The sequence below is a fragment of the Dermacentor andersoni genome, chromosome 8, assembly GCF_023375885.2.
Source record: "Dermacentor andersoni chromosome 8, qqDerAnde1_hic_scaffold, whole genome shotgun sequence".
NCBI lineage: Eukaryota > Metazoa > Arthropoda > Arachnida > Ixodida > Ixodidae > Dermacentor > Dermacentor andersoni.
Window position 1 is genome coordinate 150700857 of NC_092821.1, and position 24593 is coordinate 150725449.

The 24593-nt window shown below is 43.5% G+C and overlaps 2 protein-coding genes and 1 pseudogene across 3 annotated transcripts in view; 2 read left to right on the forward strand and 1 right to left on the reverse strand.

Annotated features, from left to right (window-relative positions):
- The window catches only part of LOC126525460 (mitotic spindle assembly checkpoint protein MAD1-like), a 62107-nt gene extending 44717 nt beyond the window's left edge, over positions 1 to 17390 (reverse strand). For both annotated transcript variants that reach the window (XM_050173340.3, XM_055067681.2), the window contains exons 1-5: positions 17053 to 17390; positions 14124 to 14278; positions 9444 to 9626; positions 3397 to 3449; positions 1964 to 2035 (exon numbers count right to left, since the gene is read on the reverse strand). In XM_050173340.3, the coding sequence (XP_050029297.1) occupies positions 1964 to 2035; positions 3397 to 3449; positions 9444 to 9626; positions 14124 to 14278; positions 17053 to 17233 (644 nt within the window). In that variant the 5' untranslated portion in view covers positions 17234 to 17390. The remainder of the gene's footprint in view (positions 1 to 1963; positions 2036 to 3396; positions 3450 to 9443; positions 9627 to 14123; positions 14279 to 17052) is intronic.
- Positions 5344 to 8374, forward strand: LOC126525467 (uncharacterized; annotated as a pseudogene).
- A 3698-nt stretch (positions 17391 to 21088) lies between the features above and the next one.
- LOC126525977 (motile sperm domain-containing protein 2-like) lies at positions 21089 to 23941 on the forward strand. Its single transcript, XM_055067617.1, has 2 exons — positions 21089 to 21627; positions 23095 to 23941. The coding sequence occupies exons 1-2, from the start codon at positions 21133 to 21135 to the stop codon at positions 23440 to 23442; spliced, it is 843 nt and encodes a 280-aa protein (XP_054923592.1). The 5' UTR covers positions 21089 to 21132; the 3' UTR covers positions 23443 to 23941.
- The last annotated feature ends 652 nt before the right edge of the window (positions 23942 to 24593 follow it).

Genomic DNA, 24593 nt, shown 5'->3' on the forward strand with positions numbered 1-24593 from the left:
GCCGTTATGCAGAAATTATTGCTCATTTTGCCATTGTGCTGTTTCGATGTTCACTGTTAACTGCAAAACTACCTAGTGATTGGAAGAAGGCTCGTGTTGTTCCCATCTTTAAGAAAGGCAATCATTTACTCTTAGAAAATTACCGTCCTGTCTCATTAACATCACCAATTTCTAAAATGCTTGAACATGTAATACCTACACGCATTGTGGAATTTCTTGAACAAAACTCTATACTAACTAACTTTCAGCATGGCTTTAGAAAGGGTTATTCAACCGTAACTCAGTTAGTCACAGTGCTTCATTCATTTGCCGAAACTCTGAATAAGAATGGTCAAATGGATGTCATCAAACCCTAACCTTATAATGACCGTACTGTGCCTTCATTCTTTTGCGATTGCCGTCTCACATTGTGACTGTTCTGCTGATTTGCTTTTGCATTCTATTCAGTGTGCTTCTTGGCTTTCTATTTTTTTTTTTTAAATATGAATCCACAGGCAAAGTTTTGTAAGAAATTGTAGCCATATCTTTGTTTCTATCCTTATCTTCTGTAACCCCCCCCTTATGTAATACCCCGAGAGGGGTCCTTAAGGAAAATAAATGATGATGATGATGATATTCCTTGATTTTAGCAAGGCATTTGACAAAGTTATTCATCCCAATCTAATTATAAAACTTAAGGAGATAAATCTGCCAGATATATTTATTGCATGGATTGAAGACTACTTGACAGATCATGCCCAGTTTGTTTCAGTTGATGGGAACAATTCGAGCTTTCTTCCTGCAACATCAGGCTCGCCCCAGGGCAGTGTTCTGGGGCCACTGTTGTTTTTGCTTTATATAAATGACATTGTTAACGTAGTACTGCCAGTAACTGAAATCAGACTGTTCGCGGATGATTGTGTACTCTTTCGTCAAGTTACTTGTACTAATGATCCAAGAGAATTTGAATTTAAGTCTTAACAACATATTAAACTGGTGCGACGAATACGGTATGTCTTTAAACGCACAAAAGACTGTTTATCTTTGCGTAACTTGTACAAAAACACCTCTTGATTTTACGTATAACCTTGGCTCAACATCAGTACAACAGGTAAGCAACTACAAATATCTCGGTGTAACAATAACTAATGACTTGTCTTGGAACCTACACATAGACAACATATGCTTTGCTGCCTTCCGTAAGTTGTGTTTTCTAAAACATAAGCTTAGAAATTCTCCTTTTAACATTAAACTACTCAGTTACTTTATATATATAAGACCTAAACTAGAATACTCTCGTGTTGTATGGGACCACTTCACTAATGCTAACATACAAAAAAAACTTGAAGCTGTACAAAGAAAGGCTGCTAGGTCTGTTTATTCTAAATTTATTATTACAAACTCACCGTCTGAACTCATGGCTGCTAACAAGATTGAAAAACTTGAACTACAATGAAAAAAGAACCACCTCAACCTTATTTGCCTATTTCTTAATCATAAGTTAGCCCTTGACCCGCATGCATATTTATCTCCTCTGTCCACTAGACATACACGACATCATCACGCCCATTCTTTAACCCTGTATTTTGCTAAAACTAATGCTTTTCAGTTTTCATTTTTTCTGCGTACTGTATTAAAATGGAACCATCTAACTGATCTTAGCCAATTTTCTGTGACCTAGAGTCTTAATACATACTGTTGATTGGTGTTGTGTTTCTATTTTACGTAATATTTCCCATGGTACGTACTGTTTATGGGTAATACCTACTGTATTTCGTGTTGTGTTTCCGTTTTGTGTAATGTTTCCCATGTTATCTTTTATGTTTGCACTTTTATCTTGCCTACTGTACCTGTCCTGCTTGGACCAATTCTTAGTCTGCAGTATGAAATAAATAAATAAAGTAAATAAATAAATAAATAAATTAATTAATTAAAACATGCGAGAAGTCACAGAGAAATTTAACAGAACCAAAATGTTGCTAGCCTTTTGAGTACTTCAACTTGATCCTTGGCTTCTTCAAGAGAGGTGTGCAGCATCAACTGACTTCCTGAAAGTCTTAGAAACGAAAAAAATCAGACACCTAATTAATGCAGTATAGTCACTACTAGCAACAAGAAGCATGCTGCAGTGGCTTGACTAAGAAATCACTTCAGATTAGGAGATCGATGAGAGGCCACCCAGAGGGGGCAAAATAAGCAAGCACTCTTGCTTGCATCCATGCACGTTGCATACCGTTGCCTAAATGCATGCATGTTCAGGCAACACCACACACAGGGCTATCCGATCCATATTTAAAGGGGCCCTAAGGCACTTTTCTAACTGATCATAAGATGGCCTCACTATTAAAGGACATCATCTTCTGAATTTTATGTGGAAAAAAATTTTCGAATCGTTTAACTGTAAGTGGAGTTATCGCATTGATACCTGGCTTTCTCTCTCGTTCAATCTCTGCTAGCTTGCTCGAAGCTACACAGGAGAGAAGCCAAGAGGGCAAAGCGCCGACCACAAGTTGAGTGTTGCGGCGGTAAAAGGGCTTGTCACGGCTCTCCGTGGTGGCGCCAATAGACTACATTATGCAGCACGCTGCTGCCATGTTGAAGGCCACATGCAGCTGACGCAGCTATGCACAGTGCAAAGATGAAATAACTTTTCTGTCTTTTTGAGACTGCAGACACAGATATTTTTAATTTATTTAACTCAACATTAGCAATTATGTATTACCGAGAATGCTCATGTGATCACAAATCAGCCAACTGAGTTGGTGGGCCAGCGGCTTTCAATGTGATGGCATTGTGGAAGTGAAAGCAAGTGATTTTTCGCTGTGCTTGACATAAAATTGTGAATTCCCTGCTGCATACAGTGCAGTAACATTTGGCTCACATGTTCACAGCAGCCTCTATGACAAATCGGCAATGTTTCCTTACTATGTTTAAAAAGTGATTCAGGGTGCCTTTAAGAAATGTTGCCTTTTAATTTTATTCTGATCAAGGGATTTGCATAGGCACAGAAATTATCATTGATTATTTCCCTTTTTTGGTGGCTTGTTTTCATTTTCCATGTGATCCATCAATACAATTTAGCTTACATTCTACATATCAAAATAAGTTTTTAATTGGACTAGTAGAAGCATTTTTCAATTACTTTTAACCACAGTAGCTCATAAATTGACAGTAGAAAAATTAATATTACAGCTTACACACACTACTCAGGTTCTCAGAAAAAACATTGCTATTAGAAAGCGTGTTAATTTCACATACATTGTGATAGTACTAATTTGTAAAAGCATCACTCAGCCTACGTTTGCACTATTTATCTGGTGCATAGCAGTTACACAACAAATCAGACATCACAAGCGCTGAGATATTTTATGAGATGTTCCAGCATACAGTTAGTCAATTTCATAACTAGATGACTACCTCCGAACTTCTTCTTCCAGTGCAAAAGTGGTTTCCTGGGCAGATTCTTTCGTCTGTCAGAGAAAGAGATAAAATAGGTTTTTCTTTATGCAAGGTCATTGGCTTTCTTTTTAATTTTAACAGCACAATGCATACAACGGAGGCTATGCTGATATTTGCCTTTTCAAGCAGTCAATGCACAATAACTACGTTGGTGCACGGTGCCTGACTACAATTTGCAATTCAGCCAACATATATATAATGCAGTGAAGTGCTTTAAGCTTTGGAAAGATCTCATTACCAAACGCAATGCTCGCATGAATGTGATCTACAGCACAATGCTCAGCATTCTGCATTCCTTGCAGTTAAAGAAAAAGAGAAGTTCTGCAGTGAGCTGAAACTAGAACATAGTTCTTACTGCGCGTGACCACTTGCATTCCACACACAACTGTGGACCATCAGTAAAGCAGTCAAATTTTACTGTTTGCACCATATAGGGTATTTCATAAAATGTGCATGAATTTCTTTAAAATTAGGAACATATGATAATGAAGTGATATTTTTGGAATTGGTTTTATCACACGGGCAATCATTATAATTTGACTCTTGAGAAATGAGACAAATGGGCAAATTAGACTGATTAACTTTCTATTCAGAAGATCCATGTGACTGATCCCGATGGAAGACTTGAAGCACACTGTCCGAGGAATTTACAAGCAGTTCCAGAAATGCAAAAGGTTGACGCTTAGAATTTTCACACCGCAAAAGATTTTGAACAATTCCACACAGAAGAGCGGAAATGGACTGCTATAGAGTGCAAATGTCCAAACCAGTAGACACCCATGGGTGATGTGACTGTCCATGCCTCACGATCAGGAAAGAATGAAGTGAGATCGTGGCTTGATAAGGACACTCACTTGATGCTATCTCATTTGCTTCATGCTTATGAGTAATGCTGCTAGCTTTCGGCGAAAATGCGACTTTTCTTTTAAAAAGTTGCTTTTTGAAGCATCGAAACGCTGTTTCTGGCAGTTTTCACAAGATAGCGCTACATATCGTAAAAGTGACAGATCAAGTGAAAGCTGCCAAAGGTGATGGAAAAGTAGTATTTTCTTAGTATTAATAGTAACAGGGTTTATATTGCCACGGCACCTTTTGCTGATGAAGAAATTTAATTGAATATTAAAATATTCCCACCTTATAAAAAAATTGGCTAGGTGGGGCAGCCGCCACCCGAATCAAAGGGCTCAGCCGTAGCCGTAGTCATCAATCCATCCAACGTTTGCTTCAACCATAGAGTTTCTCACTATATTACCTAGAGGGAAGTTTGGTGCTGCTGCGCTGTGGTAAGCATGGGAATTCCGGTATACTGTGACTTCGGATTGGCACCGTTCTTGGAGAGCCAGACAAGCACCGTTCCGTCTGTCACAATGATTAACTTTCCACTAAAACAGCACGTAAAAAGCTGTTTTAGCTTTATTATTACACAAAAACATATTTTGTTTAACTATGATAACTTGTTATTGCATGTACAATTATATGAAACGTAAAAAGTATCAGCGGGCCGCTAAAGTTGAAGGACAGATGACAAGATTCGTTCTCGCATTGGAACAGTTTGTCATCTGTTCTTGCTTTTCATCGCTTGGTTATGCATTGTAGATGAGCAAACTTCACTGGAAGATGTAATATGCGTGAATGAAAACATTTTATCAAGATTTTACTTTAAGAACTCTTTATTTGCATAGCCATATCCACATTTTAGACGAAGCCTCTTACAACACCAGCCAACACGAACCTCGCAGACACATACCTATACCGTCATTCCAATGACGGTATGGCGCCCCTTAAGGAACTCCCATAGACGGTGGCACCAGATTTCCCTCTAGGTGTTATAGTGAGAGACTCTATAGCTTCAGCAGAAAGTGCGTCATTTTACCGTTTGCTTTGTGTTTTGAGTTGGTAATCAAGATGGCTCCCACAGGATCTCATTAGAGCAAGAAGACAGCCAAAGAACGTGCTCGAGAATACAAGAACGCCAGCTTTTACGAAGTTGCGGGAGTCCTCTTTTGCCGAGTTTGTGCGAGAGCAGTTGACTATCGGCGCAAGTCAACTATTGATGAGCACATCGAGAGCAACTGTCATCGTAAGAATGCAGAAGCAAGAGACTTTTCTAAGTGAAAAAGTGGCGAGGAATCATCAGAAGACGGCGCTGGGGGTTAAGGAACGCCGAGAAAGCAAAGCCGACTGCAAACGCTGGAATCCACAATCACCACTGGCGAGGCGAGGCACGACATTGTGCTCAAATTCCTGGATGTGTTAATATCTGCGAATATTCCCCTAGAGAAGGTGGACAATCCGAAACTGAGAACGTTTCTGCAGACACACATTTGGAACGGCGGTTCGGTGCCTGGATCTGATGTGCTCCGCCGCCGACTTCCAGAATTGTTTGAGAAGCACACAGCTTTGAAAGCTATGTTTCAAGGTACCATGGTGTTGGTAACTACTGATGAAACCACCGATGACCGATCAAAATCGGTTGTGAACATGTTGTTCGTCCAGTCAGCCAGAAGCGTGAGTGCTTCACTACAACCTGTACTTGCGGAAGTTAAATTCGTGGATGAAGTGAACTCGTCTGTGATAGGCCGCATTGCAACGAGAACACTGACAAAGTACGGAATTGAATTCGAGGACATAACAGGCTTTGTAAGTGATAATGCTGCTTATAGGTGAAATCATTTAACCCTTTGACGGTCGATGACGCAACTATACGGCGTCGCGAACAAGTCGAAAAATTGTCGATGCCGTGTATTCACGCCGCTGTCTGTACGCTTAAAAAGTGCGCCAATTTCCTAACTTTTTCTTTTCTGTCATGTGCTGCCACTATGTGGGGATAAAGGGAATTTTTTTCACGCGCCTATCTCTCTCGGCTTTAGTTGCATGATTTGTTTTAGCGCTAGTTTGCTCCTGCGCGTCTATATACTACCGCTCGCGCATTAGCGTGCGCGCGCGGGCGGGCGGCCGTTTGGATTTTGTTTCGCGGGCGGTTTCGACTTTTTGCACTTGCGAAACTGATGGCTATCTATCTCGTTCCTAATCGCTCAAAGGGCGACCGCTTGTTTCTCGCTCGTTTGGTGCTCACAGGGGTGCGCATAAGAAGGATGCCGCCGTGCATGCGTTTCCTTCTCTTTTAGCTTTTTTTAAGACTGGCGAAAACTAATTGCCCTAGCTGGTTGGTGATAAGATGAAGATTAGCGGAAGTTTGTCACACGTGTTGCTTTTTTGATGGGCACACAACCAAACAGTTTTCTTGAGTGCGCGCACCTACGCAGTTCGATTATGCTATGGACGTACATATTAGTGTAAGAGTGCAAACATTTGAGGCTTGCGAAATATTCTCGTGTGCGAATTTTCAAAGCCTTGAACTATGCACTTAAGAATGCATAAAATTATTAATTCTGATAAGTTTATTTCCTTTTTTATTGTTGTTATTCATGAATGAAGAGTGCATATATGCCAACGCAAAAGATTTTTTTCTCACTTTACGATCACCCTAGAAAAATTACAGTAAATTTTTTTCGGAATAAGTCCCTAAGAAGAATCGGAATCTGCAATAAAAAAATCGACCCTGGGTGGTCGCATATGGCGAAAAAAATCAACCCTCGAAGGGTTAATGAGTGCATAAAGCCACTGTGCAAAGATGCTGTTCACATTACATGTGTAGCCCATACAGTAAACATCATAGGCAGTACATTGCAGGTATCCTTTCCCTTAGTGGACAAATTTGTCACCTGTATGAAGAAGGCGTTCCGGCTGTCGAGTAGAAAGAGAGCTTTCTATAAATCTCATCTAGAAAAGTGCGGGATTCAGTGTGCCAAAACAATTCCAACACCTGTCAAAAGTAGGGTGGAATTCGTGGATTGAAGCTGTTGAGCAGCATTCTGCATACTTTGAGTACTATCCTTCTTTGCTAAGGCAAGTTCATGAAAGGTATGGAGAAACTGCATGCGTTGATTCTCTTCTGGAACTTTTGAATGAGCCTTCAACTGAGCTTAAGTACAGCATGCAATGCATTGCAGTATTTGGCAAAAAAGTTGCCGGCCTGCTGAAAGCAGCTGAGGGTCAGCGTGTAGACTGTCATAAAGCGTACAATGCTTTGTTTGTACTCTGGGGATATTTGGAAGCAGCTATAAAGGGAAATCTTAAAACACAACTGAAGAAAGAAAACATTGCACATGAGGCCCATCGGATTGCAAACAAAATGAAGGCTGCAATGAGTAAAGCAGCTAGCAAAGCGCTAGAATATTTGGAGAAATCTGACACTTGGAAGTTCTTCAAGAATGTCAGGTGCTTGGATCCTCTGCAAGACGGGAGTCTCGCAGAGAAGAGGTCGGAGTTTGCAGGTATGCCTGGACTTGGGAAAGAGTCACCAGCGCTAGCTGCTGAATGGCAAGTGTACCTCAAGTCTGCCCAAGAACTCAAGTCTAGCAACAGGGACTTAGCACCGTTTCTTTCTAAACAAGAAAATCCAGGTGTAGATTTTGATGTTCTGGCTTTCTGGGCAGGGATGGAACAGCTCACTCCAACACTTTCTTCCATTGCCCTTAAATACCTGTCAATGCCGATCAACTCTGTTGACGCAGAAAAATCATTCAGTCCCACAAGCGCCATTCTCCTAGTGAAGAGAGTAACAAGCATCCTCTGATGCTCAGCCACAACAGCTTCCTTCCGTTTTAAATATATAAGCATGTTTGGAGTCTGAAAGTTCTTAATAAATAAACTATTACATGTACCTTATGTCTGTTCGATGTTGCCGCAAAATTTTGCAGATTCCTCTATCTTGATTTGCAGAATTTCAAATTTTCCACCGCGTAAAGTTAGGGGCTCTACTCATGAGTGTGTACACAATGAGAAACAACTCGAAAACCAGTTATGTCTTTGAGTTTTGGTACAAGAAGGGTATTTGTAACATATTTAAAAAGCCATGTTATCATTGCTCCATGGTGACTATGTTAAGCCACCATGGAGCAATGATGACACGCCGCATCACCATTTAGCATGTTTTCAATCCAGATGGTGCTGCTGTCTCCTATCTCATATTCCTTTCAGGTGCTTGTTAGTTCTGCACTCTGAAAATATAGCGTCGTCACATTCTAGCATATTCAGAATCATGAAAAGCATATAGCTGCAGAACGGATTACGAATTTGTAGTTATTCAGTGAGTTTTCTCATGTTTACAGAACCTGAACACTCTGTGAGAACTCTACTGCAGGAATGTCAGATATGAGAAAATAAACTATTGCGTGCCTATACCATACTAGGCACTTGAAAAATTTGCATGATCTCCAAATAGTGTGAAAAATAATGACAGAAGCGAACTTGGTACATCACGACATACACACCTGAAGAGCATACACCCAGCCGTCTACCTTCAAACTCGTTTTGCTAAAACACTCTATACATATTATTCAAACTCGCAGCACAGGTCCAGTCAGAAGTATTTCAATATGTATGTGACACAATTTAAATATTATCTTCATCAGCACCTTTGATGCACTTTCTTGGCATGCACAGAGTGCCTGAAGGTGATGTCGCCATGTTGTGATGGTGAAGAAGGCACTGCCAAAGGTGTGAGTTAAGAAGCTGGCTCTTCAATGGCTGAACTTGGGCCCAGAAAAAAAGAAATGCCACCCGGAATGCAACAATGACAGTGAGCAAGATAGTCGGTCATCGAGGTCTGATCTGAAGATCAAGTGTGTGGGCTATTTATATATGAATCATTGTGCATTCCAGAGTAATTACTGGTTTTCACACACATTTCAGAATGTACACTACTATTCACAATGCACACTCAGTCATCCGACAAGATTCTTGCACTATATACACAGCAACAACATTCAGGAAAGTTCTGACACACATAGATACTTCTTGAGCTAAGCGATAAGTTAGGCAGTGAAAAAAGGTCACTAGAACAGGATAAACAATGCACGTGTGTCGGCATGCATCCACAACATCATGCGCTTGCACATATACAGAAAGAAAGAGCTATGCAACACATCCCGATTGCCTACCTGGTCCATCTGCTGCTGAAGTTCGAGGCATAGCGCTTGGGAACGTTGCAATCGCTCCTCCAGTTCTGACACACGGTTCTTTGTCTGCTGTCGCAGCTGCGAGATTTCTGCCCTGTTCTCAGCATCTTTCTCCAGAGCCTTTATCACCTGCTGCTTCAGCTCAGCATTTATATCTCGCTCTTTCTGCAGAAACAAGCCATTTATATATAATGCACTTCACAGCAAAGTGACTTGACATCTTTGACAAAAAGAGAAAAAAAATACTCCCCTTCCCTCCCTAATAAACAGCAACAGGTACCTAGAGAAATGGCCAAGCTCTTGCCACAAAGTGAAGACCATTACACCGTATGGCACATCACCAGGAGGCCTTTAATCTTATGTCATTAAGAGGTAGATTTACCCCGGGCCCAACTCTGATTTTCGCTATTCAAATATTCATGAAACACAGAAATCCTATCATATCACAATCACTGAACCATAGAGTTTCATATTAGTATACCTAGAGGCCAATCTGGCGCTGCGATCGTTCAACCATCATGGGAATGATGGGAAGTACAGGCTTCGGATTGGCATTCTATTGACTGGCAAACTAGTCTACAAGAATTTTTTTGGCAGTTTTGGTTTCGCTCCAAGCGCAATTGCTATAACCTGCAGTGGGACAGTGCAACGCAAAGCTCTCTGCCTTTGTTATGTTGCTCGGAGTGGTGATAGCGTGCTGGGCCAGCGACTGGGACGATGCTTGTGTCGCAGTGTGGCGTTGAAGCCGTGACGAGAAAGCGGCGGCATCGTAAACGTTGAAAAAACATGTTTTGAGCATTTGGACCTTGGTTTGTTAATTGCGTTAGGTTGGCACTGTAGCGTTACGTGCTTCATGAAACTTCAGAATAGGACAAAGAAGGCGCTACTGATACAAGATATATACAGTTGTACTTCTAGTGGCTTGACATTCAAATTTTATTGAGGGCTTCATTATGTGCTCGTTTATGTGCTCATTGAAATGCGTGTTTTAGGACTTGCTTTAGGACACAAACTTACTTGTGGTAGGAAAGATAGCTGCTTCCTAGCTCTAGTCTAGTGTCGCACAATGTGTACCCGCAAAGCCACGCTGTAACGCTTCGGAAGCGGTACGCCAATATAAAATATGATGAAGCATACTCGTAGGAGGCCACTGGCGTCCAGCTAGCACTGCAGCAGATGTGCTTAAAAGTACTTGAAGACGTTCAGCAATCGACAGCCGACGCAACCTTTCGAAAGAGCGAGAGAGTTCGCAAGTGCCTGTCGTCTGCGAGAAAAGTCTCGCGTTTGCAGCGAGCAGGCGTCGTAGCAGACGACACTTGTAGCATTCCGCTCAAGGGCGCAACGCTTTGTCACAATACAACATTTTTATTTCTAGAAATACTTGCTGAGTATTTTTATATAAGTACATGCACGGTTGTTTTGCTGTTGCAAAAATGAATAAATAATTATTCTTTGGCGTTAAATTGAGAACAGAATCGCACAAGTATGCATACCCTGGTGTGTCCTGGTGACAAATCATAGTAAACCATGCTTCCATCTCAAAGTCATACAAAGTTTATGCAGCGTGTTGTACATTATATAACATACTGCAGAAATAGAATTAGATTTTACGAGATAATATTTGAGTATAGCTTTGTTTACTGCGCCAGAAGCAAACGTCACTAGTCTGAAGACTGAAGTCAATCCGAAGCCTGTACTTCCCATCATTCCCATGTAGGTTGAGGCAACGCTCATGAGAACCCCCGTAGACACTAGCGCCACATTTCCCTCTAGGGTTTATTTAGAAACTCTATGCACTGAACCAATTTGAATCAACAACTCGAAGCAGAGGGACACCGAGTATGGATTTACGTTCTGTTAGTCTCCTGTTTAGTTCAGGAGATAGAGCGACCACCCCAGAAAGGCGCTTGTCCCAGGTTCAATTCCTGGATAGATTGAACTTTTCATAAACTGCTTGGCTTTCTTTCTGAGAAAACTAAGAGTTTCCTTTGTAGCTTCGGGCTACAGTGGAGTGGATGACAATTTTTCCTTTCAAGTTTGCAAAATTAAGCCTACGGAGAATAAGCTTACATATTAAGAAAAAAATTTCAATGCTGAATGGAACATTTCGAAGCCAAGGCTGGTGTAACTCCCTGATACCGGCACCCATGGATGTCTCAAACACAACTCCGTAAAAACTTAAAAGTACAATATGTGCTTTAAAGATAGAAGTCCAAGACGTGACGAAGGTCATTGACATAGGAGGTATGGGCGGTTAATGGGCTGTTGCTCAGAGCTTCTTTATAGCACTCAACGACATTTGAACAAAAATTTCCTGTCAAATGAGACCATGACTTCGATGGAGATGTTCTTCAGCTTCTCTCCAAAGTCTGTTGAGTCCTTCACACGTGTTCCAGTGACTGAAGCCCTTCAAGAGATGGCCAGTACAAGGAAGAGCTACTGTAGTCCGCTATGGAAAGCAGCAGCACTTCTGGCTTGTACAGCTTCAGTAGCCCATTTATTGCTGGGGCAAAGTAACTATCATCATCACTATTATCATCTGCCTATTTTTATGTCCACTGCAAGCCAGTGCAAGACAATGGCCTCTCCCTGCGATCTCCAACTACCTTTGTCTTGCGCTAGCTGATTCGAACTTCCGCCTGCAAATTTCCTAATTTTGCCACCCCGCCTAATTTTCTGCCATCCTCGACTGCGCTTCCATTTCTTTGAGCCCAAATCTGTAATTCTAAAAGTGCGCCGTTTATCTGCTCTACACATTACATAGCTTGCACAGCTCCATTATTTTCTCTTAATGTCAACTAGAATATCAGCTATCCTTGTTCGGTCTCTGATCCACACTGCACTCTTCCTATCTCTTATCGTTACACCCAATATTTTTCGTTTCATTGCTTCATTGCTCTTTGCAAAGTCCTTAACTTGTTCTCAAGCTCCTTTGGTAATGTCCAAAGTTCTGTCCCATATGGTAGCACCAGTAGAATGTAATGATTGTACACTTTTCTTTTCAACAAAAATGGTAAACTCCCAGTCAGGATTTGGTAATGCCTGCAATACACATTCAAACCCATTTCTATTCCGATGTAATAGTTCTGCGGAAGCCCACAAGGTGGAGAGAAGTATTTAATTAAGGAAAAATGAGACATCCACCCAATCGTAGCAATTGCTACAAAGGAAACCCATATGGGTTCCTAGAAAGAAAAGCCTCGCAGCTGAAGAAAAGTCCTTGCCTTTGCTTCAAGTTGCTGACAAATTCGACTTCGCCCTGTCATCTGCTAGCCGCCTGGTTAGCTCAGATGGTAGAGCAGCTGCCTCGGAAAGGCGGTGGTCCCGAGTTCAAGTCCCGGACAAGGACGAATTTTTCTTTGACTGCGAAGCTTTTCTTTCAAGGAACCTGTATGGGTTTTCTTTGTAGCAATTGCTACGATTGGGTGGACGTCTCATTTTCCCTTTTATTTATTTTATTTATTTATCAATACTGTAAGCCTTGAGAGGCTCATACAGGAGTGGACATACAAACAGTACAGGTGCTTTGTTATACAGGGGGTTTGCAGCAAACTCAAACAAAAAAGCAATGGTTACAATCTACGCGCCATGTCAGCAATAAGTAAATACAAGGAAACAAAAACAACCTATACAGTGCGTACGCCATGTAAAGTGTAAGAAGCAGTTAATACAGGAAAAAATGCATTTGGGTGTGCCGTGTAACGTACAAACAGTGTCAAGTGTAATGTATATTATCAGACGTGCGCAAGAACCAAGCGCAGAGAAGTACGAAATTTCTATTCTACGATTTTCCTATTATTCCTACCATTTCTATTCTATAAATTTCCTTCTTATGATAAGGGTCCCCTGTGAGTAATTGACCTAGATAAACATACTGCACCGACTCTGGAAGCTGACTGGCAATCATAAATTCTTGTTTCTTTGCCAGGTTATTGAACATTATCTTTGTCTGCTGTATATTAATCTTCTGCCCTACTCTTACACTTTCTCGGTTAAGGCCTTCAATCATTTGTTGCAATTCATCCCCAGTGTTGTTGAGCAGGACAATGTCATCTGCAAACCGAAGGTTGTTGAGATATTTGGAACTGATCCTCACATCTAAGCTTCCTCAGATTATTAGCTTGAATATCGATTCTATCGGAAATTATCCAGGTGAATATTTTATATAATAATGAAACCAAGCTAATGGGCCTACAATTCTTTCATGTCTCCCTTCTTAGGATTAGTGTAATGTTGGCATTATTCCAGCTCTCTGGTACACCTGAAGTCGTGAGCAATTGCTTACACATATAGGGTGGCAAGCTTTTCAAGTATACCACCTCCTCCATCATAGATGGAGGCGATATTAGGCAACCAAAGTGTAACTAATGCTTGTCAATGCAGCATACCGGTAGCATTTTTGATGATAACGTACAAGCAAAGCCAGCCAATAACTACATGTAAACTACTTTTGTGAATGTTAGCAGTCTATTTGGCTGCTGAAAAGAGAAATGAATATGGTATATTGTGGCCATAGTTTGCAACACTGAGTACTTATCCTTTCATAGAAAAAGCAAACAGAGCTTTTACAGCCTACAGTGATCTCACCATCTAAACTGCCCAGAAGAACCAACCATGACATAACAAAATATGGTTTAAGACAATGGGAACTGCGGCACCAACCTGTAAGTGCTCCTGAAGTGTGTCCACTTCTCGGGTGTAACTAATAACAAGTGTCTTTCGTGCAGGTTCCTCTTCATTCTTTTGCAGGGTGAGCCGACTGATCTCTGCTCTGCACTGAAGCAACTCTGCCTTTAGTGCTCGAATTTCAGCTTCAGCTGGAAACAGAAGAGTAAGCTGTCACCGTATGGTGAATGCCCAGTTGACAAGTGTCTTTGCTGTATACACCCTAAGAAGAATAACAGCAGCGCAACATCCTACAGTATGAAAAACTAGCTGCATCTTCTAAGCAGCGCCAGCTTCCAAGTGAGCGGATGTAGAAGTGTAAGTGGCTACTTATTTATTTATTCATTACCTACATTTCCCTCTGAGGGTATTACAGCAGGAAGGTTACAATAAGATTTGGTCTGCACCAATGCATGGTGCATTGCATTAAAGGGGTACAGTTATTCTCCATCACATATTATACAAAGTATAAATATTACAAATCAATGTGAGAATATACATAACCTACACAGCATACCAGAAAAACATATTGCAGATAACTTTTTAGTGTGGAGGTGCAGGATACATTAAAACCAGTGAAAATAAAAAGTAAATAAGTAATCTGCTATGTAACTGCAAATGGTTTCTGTTCAGTAAATTAAAAAAATTCGAGTCACATGGAGTTTTTAAGACTTCCACTAGAGGTTGATGTCATTAACGCTTTCAGCAAATTTTTAAAAATTTTTTTTAAGTGATGCACCTCCAGCAGTAGGGTCTTTTCCTTGGATATTATAAAACAAGCCCAACAGTTTATTTTTGGTTATGCAGAAGGGCAAAACTGACATAGATAATGGCAAATGCTCTCTTGTTATGGTCTTCTAGTCTTCCCATTCCTATCTGATGTCAGTGACTTGGCAGGAAAGAAACGCGAAAACATACAGGTATGTCAGCAACACTGAAGCGGTAAACTTATTGTGCACAGGAAAACATTAATTTTCATAAAGAGACATTCGTGCTGCTATTTCCATTATCTTTAGCTAAATGTTGCCAAGAATGCCTAAAGACCAACTGCAACAAATCACTTTGGCTAAATTGGTTTTACACGAGTAGTACGTATTAATGAAATGACTGAAACTGCTAAACACAAGCTCCATGGCTCGCTTGATGAAAAAAAATTAAAACATTTTACACTGAGTGGTTACATTTGCTTGCAACAGCCAGTGGCACTTGCGTGTAAGTGACAAAACGAGTACTCAGAATTATGCCTCCAATCTCTGCAGACAAAGCGGAAAACTCGTGCAGCTGCACGCCATTTAATGGAAGAGAGACAGGCTAAGAGCAGAGGCTTGTGAGGTTTTTTTAACCATTTACTTCAATGAAAAAGGGTAAAACATGGCTTTTGATATTAAAAGCAGGCTAAACATCTTAGCAACAATAAAAATCTGAATGTATTCAAAGATTTACACATTATCCCGGAAAGTGTCCCAATTTATAATGTTTTCTGTTATCCCTTTGCCCAACTTTAAGTTAGATTTCTGTCCTGTATATCCCAGCTCTATTTGTAATTAACACCTTATGGTATTGGTGTCCTCCCTCCCCTCCCCAGTTCTAAGCTATATTATGAATCAGCGCAACAGTAGTAACTCCTCTAGCAAATTGTCATATTCTGTGACATAAAAATCCTCATGACAGTGTTAGTCCAATAAAACCTCAGAACTATTTCTAGCTGGTGTAAACGGGTGACAATTCTAACACCAGGTAATGTAACATCATGACAACTACAGACTCATCTAATAATTCTAGAACTTCTGGCTACAAAATCATTCACTCAGCATATAAATCACTTACGTCATAAGTAATGGAGGTTACACCATTGAATATGTATGCAGAAAGTGCATTATGGGGCTTAAGTTAACACTGTACCCGGCACCAATTTGACCTAAGCTAAAATATAGCCCTGAGACATTGCTTGTTCTACCACCGTTAGGCTCTGAAATATGGGACTCCACACAGCACACAGAAATAGTAAACTTAGGTTGGAATAACGTTAAGGTTTTATTACTTTTTGAACTTCAACAATGGTCCCAGCAGCACTCTACCTTGTTATTAGCGAGATTGGCATACTATGCGCTCTGAATAATAGGAGTGAAATAGAATCAAGCAACAAAAATTATATCATTATATAGGCCCTGGAAGCAGTTCAAAGCTGTTCTGTTTGCCACCTATTTTTCTAACTGCTGTTGCACTGCTAGCATTTTAAATGAAGTAAAACATTGACGTTCTCAAATTAGAAGACTCGGCGAAAATCTCCCGTGTTTACCTATATATCTGCATATGTATCCCTAAGGCATGGACATATATTGCAACCATGTTATTTATTGTTATGTGCAGATCAGATCTACAGAATTCATGTTTCCTACGGTTTGGGCAAATTAAAGCTCTGTTTTCTTTTTACTGACAACTACAGAACAGAACCACCACCCCACATCAACTGCTTGAATTGAAAAAATGTAATTTTGAAGACTGCTGTCGTGAACCTCTTTTTGAAACGGTCTGCACCACTTATTTCTTGCTTGTTCTTTTTTTTTATGCATATATCTTCGTTTTTGTAGTAACTATTGTTCCCACCGCTCTGTATGAGAGATTGTTTTTTTTTCAGTTTGTCAGTCAGTCGTGCTTGGCTTCGCGATGTCGTTGTTACATTGCGCTATTTGGCCGATTTGAAGCAAAATATGAAGCTTGCGTTGCAGTCGTTTGCATGCGTATTTTGCGTTCTATCTGCACAAACGACTTGCTATGATGTATCTCAGTTTGTCGTGGCTGCCTTCACTTCAAGCGTTATTCGCAATGTAATTGATGCAATGAGCTGTTTGGACGATTTGAAGCAACCACAAGCAGCCGTTTTTGAAGCCCAGACAGCTGCAGTATTTCGCCGGCAGGCACTTACCTGACTTTGCTTCTGAGCTGCAACTAGAGTCATTCCGAGTTTCCAAGATGCTTTCCCCAAATGAGAGCTGACGTGATATGGTGTCATCGGCAGCACTGGAATCCGATTCACGGGAAGCGAGCATGTTTTCTAAATCACGCAATGCCCGCAACACGCGACTGTTATCGCGTCTGGCTGACATGGTTAAACCACGCTACACCATGCACAAAGTCATGCAAATATAAATAAAATATTTCGGCAACACACAGTGACAATTCAGCATCACAACATCCCACTGCACCGCTGAAACCGGCGCGACATTACCATAGCATCACATATGGATAGAATGAAGAACCAACTACCGGCGCCACCGGCGCCAAGAGCTGTGAATGATGATGATATCTTGGTAAGCTTACTTGTTAAGGCCATGGCGCCCATGACGTAATTTGCTGCTGCTCATCACAAAAGCATGGCCTTGGAGAATCAGTTTTGTCACTCAGATGGTCCAGTCACTGCAAGGTAAACATACCTGGTAGCGAAGCTAGTGAAGCTTATATAGAAGCCCATACTACTAATAATAAATAATGCGACGCCATATTCGTTCAAAACAGAAGTGACGTCATTTTGTTCTCAAAGGCGCGAAATTTGTTTTGGTGCAGAGCTATATATTAAATGAGCGTTTCGAGCTTTCAGCGTGGAAAGTGACGAAGCAAGAGGTCAGCCGTACTGGTGTCGAAATCGTACGCCTTTCGTTGAAGACCTACAAAAGCTTTGTCTGTAGAGTATGGCAGAGTGCCGGGGGGTATTCAGGAAATATCCATTTCATTTGCTGCTGAATTTGTGATCGGCTAGGCTGGGGTATGCGTCAGAAGAGGACAGGCGCCCCCAGCCAGTCAGCACTTCAGCAGCAGACCAAATGGACATGTTCATTAGGTGGACACTTACGGAACCCCCCCCCCTCCCTCCCTCCCTCCCCTCGGTCCCATAGTCGGTTGCCGAGCCCATCGGCCAGCGCAACTGCACGAAAACAGCTAAAATAAACAATTATCTGGTGGTCGTAACTCACTACTGCTGACTGAACAGCTTATGCAACGATGAAACTAGCCGCACCACCAAATTCAAATGTCGACAAGCAAAACAACACGTTTGAGGGGGGCGTATTGTAACAGGTGAACTTCTCGAGCGTTCCTTCCTGCACACTTCAAGAGCTACATTGAATTGCAAATGATAGCGGCGTCAACGCCCTCTCTTATGGTGGGTGCTGAAAAAAGGTATTTTCATAAGGATAGCAAATATCGTTGTCGTTTTTTTTTTCTTTTCTCACCACGTGTATATAAAATTGATTAGGAATTTTATTTTTTTTCTTTCCCTATGTTTTTCCCTTCTCACATGGTCGCGCTTCAATCGCTTCTCCCATAACCACCCGCGTGCGTCTATTTGTCGTACAAAAATCCCTCACGTGACCTGATCCTAGGTGCCTAGGGACAGCATCATTTAGGGATTTTTGAGAAGGCGCGATGCTGGTGACAATTGGTTCTGAACCACTTTTCGCCCGAAGCTTCACGGCTTATTTGGATCGACCTTGGTCGCTGAATGTACGATTTCGCTTACCTATGGCACAATCCCGCTTAAAGTCTGGTATTAGAGTCATGACAGAGTCACTTATAAACAAAAAAATTTCAGACCCCAGTGAGTCTAATAGCGTCCTCGATCACCCGCACCGGTGCGCACCGGGGCGCCTTGGTGCGCACTTTCATCCTCGATCAACCGCACTGGTGCGCACCGACCATCCTCGATCACCGGAAGCGCACCCTGTTGGAGCGGTTTTTTGTTGCCCCGTCTCGCACCGAGTAAATCGGCGGTGCGCCGGGGTGCAATCCCAGCAAGCACTGCGGGACGTGCGACGCGCGCGCGCACTGCCGACTGCAGAACCGCGGACGCTCTGGCCCGATAGCTGCGCAAGCTGCGATTGCAACGAAGTTGACGGAGTTAGCTAGTGGAGATGTCCGCAATGAGAAAGGAAGCGCTCCTAGTTGCTGCAATCGATGAGCTTTTTTCAAGTTCGTCTGACAGCGAAGACGACATGCTGATCGACCTCGTCCAGAAACAATGCGATGAAGAGCGGCCGAAAGTGGACAGGTTCGTTGAACGGGTCGTCAGGATTAATTATAAAATCCATTGGTGTTTGCTTGCAACCAGGTATGTCGGAGCACGCAGTTTGACAAGGTTCGAGCGCTTGCCGCAGATGCTCAGCACCTGCAAACAATGATATGTGCGCGCGCGCGTGTTCGCGCACGTTTTTCGCGCCAGGGGCAATGTAGCGCTGCAGGCAAGCACGCTGCACGGGGTGCAGTTTTGTCCTCGATGTTGACCCTCCGCAGTGCGCCACCACGGCGGTGCAAAGCGCACCATTCTGGTTTCGGGGCAACTCCGGGGCAAGGTGATCGAGGACGCTATAAGCAGCGGAGGCGATGTTCTATAGGTGGTAGCTTGTTATGATAGCTTCACTACTCTCGACTTGTCCCGCTTTTCCTGATCTTATTAACGGTTCGGAAAGCGAATGTTCGCTTTCCTTCGCGTGATTGGTCATAATCCCGCCTTCGACAGTAATAGCGTGATTCTGACCAATCACAAGAGGGCATGCAAACGAATCGCACCGATAGAGTTAAGGACCGTGCAAAGAGCGATAGAACGAAGAATGTTAGGCGTAACGCTAAGAGACAGGAAGAGAGCGGTGTGGATCAAAGAGAAAACGGGTATAGCCGATATTGTAAGTGTTATTAAGAGAAAAAAATGGAGCTGGGCAGGACATGTAAAGGCTAAACCCCATGAGCGCGATTTTGTGCGCGACAGTGACGGCTTCGAGCGACGGATCGGGCCGTCGCTTGAACAGATCGCTCGGTCTTATCGCGCGATCGCTCGGTTCTGCAAATCTAGAATTCGTCGCTCGTCGCCCGGAAGTGCTATGAGCCGGAACAGGATGTACATTAGTGACGTACTACCGGGTTGCACACGTGCGCGCTTTTCAGTATACAAACGGAACGAGCAAACTACCAAATTTTGATATGTAAACAAAATAAACCCCCATTGTAAGACCTTCAGAAATACTTTATGCTGTTTTGTACAGCCAAACAAATCAACTTAAATAATTATAGCAAGTGCCACGCCAGGTTTGGCGCTAACTCGATCCCTTAATACCGGCAACACTGGAGAGCTGTCGCGCGAAGCGGTCGCTCGCTTGGAGTTTGACTTCTGGGCGACGAGCGAACGCGACAGCCATCTCCATCGCGTCGCTTGTCGCTGTGGCGCAAAAAAAAATCGCTTGCATGGGTTTTATACTTAAAGCGTAGGTTAGATAACCGGTCCATTAGGGTTTCAGAATGGGTGCCAAGAGAAGGGAAGCGCAGTCGAATACCGCAGGGGACTAGGTGGAATTGAGAAATTCGCAGGCGCTGTTGGAATCGGCTGGCGCAGGACAGGCGTAATTGGAGATCGCAGGGAGAGGCCTTCGTCCTGCAGTGGACATGAAATAGGCTGGTGATGATGATGAAGAAGCAGGAGAAGGAGAAGAAGTATAAACATTGCTCGCTGAGCAGCTTTAAGATTCAGATAGAGTGATGGAAGTTGAGAGTTCGCAGAAAGTTTAGCAGAAAGTTTTTTATGATACCTAAGAGGTTTTTGTGCACTCGGAGGTACTGCCGTGGTAACCTACGTGCTCTGTGCAACGTCAGGCCGAGAAAAAGGCGCCAGCTTTGCAAGTTTCCTAAAAACAAGCGAAGCGGTTTTTAGGAAACACCGCGGTAGGGTGTCCACCCTAACCGCGGTTCTCATTCTTCTTTTGCCATAAAAAGAAAATATCATGTCATGAAATGTCTTGGAAAATATAACTTTTCAATCATTTTTGTTGCATTAGAAGATTGGTAATACTTACCGTTAAGCCAGCGGGGAGAAAGTCATAGCCTATTGTTTCTATTACAAACTTTGGTCAAGCGTGCCTCGGGCAAGTGCCATACTTGTAAAGGGCAGCAACGACAACAGCGACAATCACGGGCGAGAGGCGAGGAAGAGAAAGTGGTGCCGCTGCTGCGGGCCGGTTGCGCCATGGCTCCGCAGCCGTACCCGGACGTGTTCGGCGAGAGCCGCTACTACATCACCAGCGAGCACATGAAGGCCTTCCGGGCGCGGCTGTTCAGCGAGTCGCGCAGCAGGGAAACGGCCGCCTACCACCCGAGCGACCGGCGGCGCATCATGGACAGCGACGAGTACTGCTGGCGCTTCATCGTCCACAACCGCCTCGACCTGGAGCGCGCCGTGCGCATGGCCGACGCGGCGCTCAAGTGGCGCGCCCAGGCGCGGCTGCACGAGCTGACCGAGTCGAGCCTGCCGAGCGCGTGCCTGCAGGCCGGCTTCGTGCACCCCTTCAACGTGGACCGCTACGGGAACCATGTGCTTCTGCTGCGACCCGCAAACATCCGCAACCTTCCGCTGACCGACGTCCGTCGCGTGCTCGTGTTCTTCGTGGAGACCCTGCTGCGGCGACAGAACGCCTCTCGCATCACGCTGCTCGTGGACTGTGTTGGCGGCGACCGGCACCAGGTTAAGTCTTGCCCAAGGTGCTCGCCTCAGGCTGGCGGGAAGCACCACTGGCATAAATTGAAACGCGAATAGGAAATTGCTTATCAGAACGCATGTTACGGCGTAACTAAATGGAAGTGCGACGTGCGTGCAATATCTCTCTGTAGCTGATTTCTAAGCATAGAGTATATTCCCAAGAGTATGCTTTATAGTCTGAATTAAACCGCTGTTAACAACTCGTTTATAGTGTATATTTTCGGAATTGTTCGGGTATGAATGTATGGTGATAATCTGTTGTACAAGTCACGTTGACCAACGCGTTTACCGTGGTAACGTCAGCCTTTGAACTTGTTATAGGATAATCTCGAATTCTGATTAGCGATATAATGAATGACAGAAAAAGATCCACACAACACTGCGTCTTTCTTTCTTTGTTATGTATTGCGCTGTTCAAACCTCAAAACGTTTATTGTGTGTAAGCGCCGTAGAATCAATGTACCCCGTCCCTCCCAATGTTACGTAAATATAAGCTAAGGCGATACATGTTACGCACAGTTGGCGTCAAAAGTCTGTTTTAGATCCCGAATGGCAGGAAGCTTGTTTGTGTCAGCGAGGTAGCAGCTGTAACGGCTGACAAGAGCACAGCCTCGTCATTAGCTGTCTGTGTTACGAGGACGAAGGCGATGCATGATGCTCGCCGAGGGAAGAATGGCGATGAGAAGCGTATGGGCGCAGATGGAATACGACACAGATATGAACTTTAATGAGAGAAATGTATCTAAATACATTTAACGGTGTCAAAGTGGTACACACCATTCCGAAGGATTTGCTAATAATGGGCACGTACGCAGTTGTACAGGCGCCGACAAAAGTGGTATGCTCCACGCAGCGGGAGCCGCAGCAACGGCAAACTAGAGTTACTGTATATGCTACCAAAGGTACCTTTGGTAGCATATACAGTAACTCTCCGGCAAACTGCATCGCAACGCCATCTACAGGCAGCATCTGGGATCGAGACAGCCAATGGGTGCCCTTTATTACCTGCAAGCATGTCGCTTGACTCGTGTCAATGTTTCGGGCTTCAGCTCGCCCAAATGCCGAGCGACGCCGCTGCAGTAGCAATCTGCGTGGAGTATACCACTTTTGTCGGCGCCTGTACATACCTAGTGGCCCAGTTGTCCTTGCACCTTGCAAGTTCAATACAGATGCAAAATCAATTTTGGTTCAACGAAAAACAGGCATGCGTTTTCTGTTACTATAGGGGAAGAAAGCAACAGTCGGGCGCTCTTGAACTAGCACGTATAGAGCGGACGACACAGCCGCGTGTTTCGTTGTTTCTTTCTCCACCCGAGCTTATGCATCAAGCGGCCCGAATTAGTACTTTGTTGACACATTTTTCAGCTGTACTGCATGCACTCTGCACAAGGCGTAAATTCGTAGAATGCAAATACAGAGAGCGTCAACGATCAACCTTTTCTTCTTTACCAGCTGGACCTGGGTCGGTACTTGATGGCTTTGTTCCGCTGCTACTACCCTCGCTCGCTTGGCTTCGTTCTGCTGTGGCAGCCCCCCCGTTTGCTCCAGGGCATCTGGAAGCTCTGCAAGGGCCTGATGCCCGTCGAAGCCCTGGAGAGAATACGCTTCGTCACGATCAGGGACATTGGCCGCTACGTGGACCGCGACAAGCTGCCAGTGCGCATGGGGGGCACCGACAACTACCAGTACGCGTACGTTCCCGGCAAACCGCTAGGAGAGCGGTGTCCCCGGCTCGCTCCTCTGGACCCTGTCAGCTGCCCGACGGCGAGCCTCCACGTCTACGGCATGTTCACGGCCTGACAAGTTGGCGAGGATGTGTGCGCTCCGATCAGTTCTCGATGGAAAAGTGTCGCGCAAGTGTCGTCACGTTTAGGCTAAGTCTAACACATGGGATCTTGTTTTTGGAGCAGTGGCTTTCTTTTTCTCCCTTCAACGTGCCCCGAAGAAACTGTGGCTAGAGACAGACACATGCACCGTCTTTGGCTCCGCAATTGGAGGAGAGAGTTGTCTAAACCATTTTGTTGGGCCGTGCTGTGCCATCCAGTGCTCGGCCGAAAGCCCCGCGCCCGTGCACCTCGATCCAAAGTGAGGTACACTGTTGATACCCATATTATTTGTTCATGGCTCGCAGATATTTTATCATTTCTCTCCAAGGTGCTGCAGGAGGAACAAAGCCTTGTTGACGAAGGCGGAAGGTGTCGTCACGTGCGTTTAAATTTTTACTCAGAAATGTTGCAGCCTTCAGGACCACAAAGTTTAAAATATGAAAAGTGAAGAATGATAAATTTTGTGACATTGCTTTCCTGTTTCGCTTGGTAAAGTGTTCAAAGACTTGGCGCAGTGGAGCGACGTGAGAGAGGGCAAGTAGACGAACTCGCTTCTTACGAACGAAATCTCCCACCGAAATCCGATATAACGTCGTGTTCACTACAGCCAGCTTGTTCGGTGGAGCACTACCTAAGGACGAGTGTTACGGGAACCGCACTGTTTAAGAGGAAGCTTTAGCTCGGTGTCAACTCCGATTTCCCTGTTCAAATACATGTAAAACGCATAAATTCTCGCATCAGACAACCGCTCGACCGGCACTAAATGACATTTGTTGCATTTGAGGGAGAAAGTTAAATTATAGCAACTCGAGAAAGCAGAAGTTTAACTTTGGACATCAAATATTTTACAAGAATTTCCAAAATTTTGCAAGCTCCAATAAAATAGCAACACCTACGAAGTTTACAAATTCGTAACTCTGCACCGAAAGCAAATGCCAGAGTTCCGTAAATTGCCTCTGCAAGAGCAGCTCAAGCAGACAAACGTGATCTATGGATTCAGCTTCGATCGTGAAACTGTTACAATCTTTACGAGGGTGTTGTGGAAATTATGCTCAAACCATAGCAGTGTATTTAGAGTAGTGTCGAGTACATGAATTTTGTCCAATTTAGATCAATAATTTGGTT